We start from the raw sequence: 6,000 nt of genomic DNA on the forward strand, positions 1-6,000 counted from the left end.
AAAGCTTCTTTCCTGTACGGGTGAGGGAGCCCTGGCACAGGCTGCCCAGGGAGGGTGTGGAGTCTCCTTCTCTGGAGGTTTTCAAAACCTACCTGGCTGCATTCCTGTGTGACCTGATCTAGGTGGACTTGCTGTAGCAGGGAAGTTGGACTTGATGATCTCTAGAGGTCCCTTCTGACTCCTGCCATTCTGTGAATCTGTGTTCAATGCCTGCCTTTGCCTTCCAGAGGCTTCGCCAACTCACCCGCCCACTTGAGGACTTGCCTTCCAGACCAGGTGTGGGACAACCCCTTCCCTCCACCAGAGCTGGCCTCCTTATGCTGACAGAGCTCGAATCTCATTGCTAGGACCAGTGTGGCTCTCCCTTCCTCTCCCCCCAGGACGGTTTCTATGCAGCTATTACCACCTGTTGGATAAGACATGAATTCTTCACTAGCCAAGGAGAGAGGGATTTCTGGGCTGAGCTCCCTTCTCTGGAATATTTGAAGGGTTGAGGAAGAGGCTGTTGTGGAGATGATCTGCATGGAGTTGGCAATGTACCTTAATCCTCTCCCTGGAGAGTGTTCTGAAGGGGCAGATCAAGCACCAGCATTCCTGAGCATCCCCAGCCTTCTGGTGGGCAGAAAGGAAGGACTGATCCTGGAGTGGAGAGTGTTAAAGAGCCTCAGAAGTGTGGGTGGCTCCAGTGTGGACTTTTGGAGCTTCTCCATTCATTCCATTAAATCCTTTTGTCTCCTCTAGATCCTCTCTGTCTCAGTTTTGTCTTCCCAGCATCCCTTGCTTACAGCACCTTAGGTGTGATGTGTATTAGCAGAGCTGTGCTGGGCATTCAGGTCCAGATCTCTGCTGCACTGGCACATAGGTATGGGAGGGTGGCTAGAGGAGGGGAAGCTTGGTCAGAGTACGAAGAAAAACGGAGAACTCTGGTTCAGAGGCCCCCATAAGAGATAGGCCTGGGGAACCGAGGTGAAGTGGAGAGTGCAATGCCACCTTCTGCTGGAGCCATTGCTAGCTCCCAGGCAAGAAAGTCATCTGGCTGATGAATCACTGGGCTGTTCTCAGGGTCTGAGAGAAGTGTGTGGGTTTGCCTTTTGTTTGTGCAAGTGAAGGACCATGGTAAACTCTCCCTTGTTTCTGCAGGTGTCTCTCTCCTTTTGTGCTGACTGCCTTCCAGGTGCTCTAGAGCCAGTTGTTTTGGTTTTCCTGTGTAAGGGGGAAGGGCTTTGTGGTTGAAGTTGTGGGATCTGCATGTTATGTCAACAAACAGAGCTCCTTATTTCCAGGCTATTTGGCTAAAACAAAACAATAAAAATCACAGAGCTTGTGTTTTAAGTGCTGTAGCCCCAGCATCCGAGGAGGGCAGCCAGAGGACATGTAACGCCGGGAAGCTGGCTGGCTCCCAGGAATCCCTGAGGAAGCTGGAGCCCGGGCAGTGCTGAGCCAGAGGCCGGAGGTGCTTGGCGTCCCGAAGTGCACATGAACACGGGTGGGCACCATGCCGTGGCGCAAGCTTCTGGTGCCTCGGAGAGGGGAAGAGGCAAATTACAGCAATCCGCGCCGTTAGCCACACGGTGGCCCCAGGAGCTCAGCCACGGCCGCGGCGCGGGCCCGGGTCCCTGCGGGGAGCGGGGAGGGCGGCGGGCACCGCGCGGCCGGCCCTGACTCCCGGCCTGCCACCTCCCACGCTACCAGAGAGCCTCTCAGCTTGGTGGCTGGCTGCTCACCGGCTGTAGGGCTTGGGCAGGGATTTTCCTCCTGGGTGTTCTTCACCCCAGCGTTCCCCTTGCCTGTGGAGGTATTCACTACAGACAGCTGCTTCCCACAGGGAACAGGCACCTCAGTTGTGGCAAACACTGCTTTTTAGGTCACCGAGGACCTGTGCATAATGACAGTTATTTGCCTTGGTTTTCTTGGGCTTGTTTTTCCCCAGTTTAGTGTTGCTGGAGGCTGGTGACCCGAGATGGGAAGCAGATCAATGATGGAGAGGGGATGGGACCTTTCGCTCACAGAAGCTGTGAAACTCTGGTCAGCACCAAGGGGATTGCTGCTGAGGGGGTTTATGAGAGTGCAGATTTAAACTCCAAAAGGCAGAGCCCACTGATTTGTTGTCCTCTGGGGCTTCACTGTCTCTGTTCCAGAGAGCGCATGTGGAAACTTCATCTCATTTCCAGCTTGTTTTCCCTTTTCCCAGCTCATTTGCCACTAGGGTGGTCAGGTTCCTTTGCTAGGCTGCATGTGCAGCCATGGATGAACCCAGTGCTATGGACAGCCCTGCAACTCCCCCTGTCTAAAGCTGAGCTGCTGGGTTTCTGCATGCCCCTGTCCTTGCCTCTGGAGGATGCTGTGATGCTGAAGGCATGGGGACGGGGAGTAGGGGATCGGGGCTGACCTTGCTGTCAGTTTTCATGGGCAGCCTCAAAGTCTCAGAGCTCCACATTCTACATTTAGGAGAGGCTGAGGAGCCTGGGGCTGTTTAACCTGGAAAAGAGAAGAATAAGGGGGGGACCTCATCAACATTTTTAATACCTGAAGGGTTGATGTCAGGAGGATGGGACAACACTTTTTTCTGTAGTGTCCAGTGAAAGGACTAGGGGCTACGGACATAAGCTGGAACACAAAAAGTTTCACTTAAACACAAGGTGAAACTATCTCACCATTAGTGTGAGGGAGCCCTGGCACAGGCTGCCAAGGGAGGTTGTGGAGTCTCTTCTCTGGTGGTTTTCAAACCTGCCTGAAGACATTCATGTGATCAATGTGAACCTGCTTTAGCAGGGGCTCGGACTAGATGAATTCTAGAGGTCGTTTCTAACCCCTACCATTCTATTGGTATTCCCCCACTCCCACAGTGCTCCATGGTGCTCATGTGTGAGCAGAGGGTAGGAAAGACCTCAATAATCCAGGGAAAGCCCCTCTTGGAAAGGACCCACAGTATGATGGAGGATGAAGCCACCCAGCTGTCATGTCACTTGCAAATAGTACTAGCTGGTAGAAATTGCTTACAGAATTGAGTGATTGGAAGTTTAATACCGATGTTTTTTCTGTTGGGTTTTTGAGTGAATTATATTAGAACCTCCAGCAAAGGATATTTTTATTCATGTCATCCTAATTTAAACTTATAATTTCATTTTCCAGTAATATCTAGAAGAGGTTTGGCCCATTGGGAAGGTATTTTAAATTAAACAGAAAATAATAATTGTTGATGACTCTCTCCATAATATGGCTGATGTAGAAAGTCTGCTCTGCTGCATGTAAGCAAAGTAGGAGACTGATGAAAGGCTTGTGACCTGCTTTGTTTCAAAACAGTCTGGTGTCCAGTGAATTGGGCATGTGGTTTATTGATTTGGTTATATATGAGCCAGGAAACCTCCCAAGCCTGTGTTTCTACGTGACTCAACTGCTGTACAGCTTTGGATGAGCTTGGCAGGTCAGATAAGCATGAAAATCAATGGTTTTGCTAGTCATTCTTAAATAACTGTTTTGGTTTTGATAGGAATTTAGGACAAAGTGCTGGAACCTGTGACGCCTCGCTTGAAATATGAACCAAGTGTATTCTGTATTGTTCACTGAGGCTGATGGACTAAATCTGAAATGATACATTTTAAACTTCCAGACACTATATTCTTCACAAGCGCCTTTTAAGGTCTCATGGTTAAAGTGTATTCTGGTGAAATTTGAAATACAGAGATTTTGGAATAGGGTGATTGTTCATGATTTTGAATATGCGGAAGGGGATTTTCATTGCACTCAAGATCAGCCCCGTATTGTTCTTCTTGCAGTTTGTGGGATTTCCCTCTATTCTTACCTTCCCCAGCTGAGGTGCTGATGTGCTTTGAGGCAGGAAATGTGTGGTTTTTGGAAATTTTCCACTTTGAGAATTGAGAATCTGCAACTTTGCCTGGGAGTTCAGAAAGGCATTAGTTTCAGAAACATGGGGATAAGAATAAAGACTCTTAAAAAATTTTTTGTGGTTGGTTTGGTGGGTGAGTTTTGGGTTTTTTTTTCAGTTTCAAATAAGAAGTTGACATAAAAATAAAGATGTCCCTGAGATTCTGATCTGGCTTGTTAGTGCTTGAAAAAGATGACTGACCTTTCTGTTCATCTGTCTGTAAAAATCAGGCTCTGCTTTTTCTGTATTGCAGTTCTTGCACCAGTGGCGCCTGGGGAAGAGTCTCAGCCACCTCATCAGGCAAGGAGATACCGTTGAAGCTGCTGTCCTACTCCATGGGTGGCGATGTCCACATAGGGCAGGAGAGAGACTTCAGATCTTGGGGATGAACCTGTGGAACAGGATGCATCTGTTCCCGTGGGGAGTGGACCGTACTCTGGGGTTCCCAGTGTGTTTGAACAGATCCCCTGAGAGGTCTTTATAGAGTGGCCACTAGCATGTCCAAAGAAGGGCAGTGAAGCTGGTGACGGTGTCTAGAGCACAAGTCTTATGAGGAATGTCTGAGGGAACTGGCTATGTTTAGTCTGGAGGAATGCTCTCTACAACTACCTGAAGGGAGGTTGTGGCAAGGTGGAGGTCTCTTCTCCCAAGTAATATGTAATAGGACAAGAAGAAACGGCCTCAGGTTGTCCCAAGGCAGATTTAGATTGGATATTAGGAAAAATTTTTTTACCCAAAGGGTTGTAAAACATTGGAATGGGCTGCCCAGTGGTGGATGTGGCAGTGCTGGGTTAATGGTTGTACTCAATGGTCTTCAAGATCTTCTCCAACCTAAATGATTCTAATGATATGTAAGATGTTTATCTGTGGTCTATCAAAGAATCATGCAATATAAGTTGTGTTGCATGTTTAGGTGAAAAGAAAGGTGGATGTGTGGGGAGAAGACAGGCCATGGTATATAAATGGAGACAACAGAGTAAAATAAACATCTTAACACTTGGGATATGTAATCCTGTGAAGCAGAGATCCTCAAATAATCTGTTGTGTCCTATAGGCCAGTGCAAGTGAGCATATCCCTCAGAACAAAGTATTTGGCTGAGCCCTTGTCTGCTAATGTGGTTAGCAACCTGCAGGATGGGGATCTGCATGGCACAGATAAGGGAAGTGTGTGTGTGGGAGCACAAAAAAAGGATTTGAGAAATCATTATTTCTGAGAAGGTACCAGTGACTTGGTTACCCCCTTCTCCATCTGATGTGTCACATCACTTTGGTCAGCAACATGTGCTTCTTATCCTCACAGACCAACCTTGTCCTTTGCTTCCTTGTGCCTTGTGCATCGGAACTGTTAGCTGTCACAATACATGCCCCATGGCAACAGGCTCAGCTGCCCTGAGGAAGCATGAAAGGAAAGCAGGAGCAAACAGGCACATACCTGTCTGCCCTCTGCCTGCCTTTTTCTCTGTGGGCCTTCTTGGTCTCTGATCAACAGTGAGTCTTGTTGTTAGACTCAAAGAAGCTGTTAGACCACAGATGTCTCCCCAGCACCAATAATCCTCCCTCCTGACCACTTACTGCTGACACTGGGCTCCTAAGCCATTCGCCCTTGCTTATCCTCTCTCCCACTGGCAATGATGTGAAATAGGAGATGTCTCCTCGTGCTTTTACTTCCAAAAGTGGAGACTCCTGACAGCCTCCTCTGCCAGGAGAGTGGTGCAGAAGTGGTGCTGTGGTGTTGCAGCCCATCACGGTTCTGTGAGGCCTTGTTAGCACTTGTTATTTTGGTCGTGTTTGCTTGTGATTACTTATGGTGAAACTGTTGTAGTTGAAAATCTCAGGCTTGCTTAAGCAGAAATTAGCCATAAACATCAAAAGTAAATGATACAAATGCCAATACAAATGCAAACTCCTCTGCAAACATAACATGCAGTCAGCTAGGCGAGCTCCCAACCAAAGCAACAGTTGCACTGTGCCCGCAGGGTAGACAGCATTTCTCCTGTTTCATTAGCAAAGGTGTCAAGAGGTGGGATTAGTCTGGATGAGTGAGGACAGTGGTGGGTTCTCCTGCTGGTGGCCCAGCAAGAGGGGGCAGCCAGGGCTGCAGGCTTCTCTGTCTC

At 48.5% G+C, this 6,000-nt stretch overlaps 1 protein-coding gene across 6 annotated transcripts in view; it reads left to right on the forward strand.

Annotated features, from left to right (window-relative positions):
- LOC104551198 (sodium- and chloride-dependent GABA transporter 2) overlaps positions 1 to 740 on the forward strand; it is a 41,994-nt gene extending 41,254 nt beyond the window's left edge. For all 6 annotated transcript variants that reach the window (XM_062010256.1, XM_062010207.1, XM_062010199.1 and 3 more), the window contains one exon: positions 228 to 740. In XM_062010256.1, coding sequence (XP_061866240.1) covers positions 228 to 347 — 120 coding nt within the window. In that variant the 3' untranslated portion in view covers positions 348 to 740. The remainder of the gene's footprint in view (positions 1 to 227) is intronic.
- The last annotated feature ends 5,260 nt before the right edge of the window (positions 741 to 6,000 follow it).

Source organism: Colius striatus, chromosome 1, assembly GCF_028858725.1.
Source record: "Colius striatus isolate bColStr4 chromosome 1, bColStr4.1.hap1, whole genome shotgun sequence".
NCBI classification, from domain to species: Eukaryota; Metazoa; Chordata; class Aves; order Coliiformes; family Coliidae; genus Colius; species Colius striatus.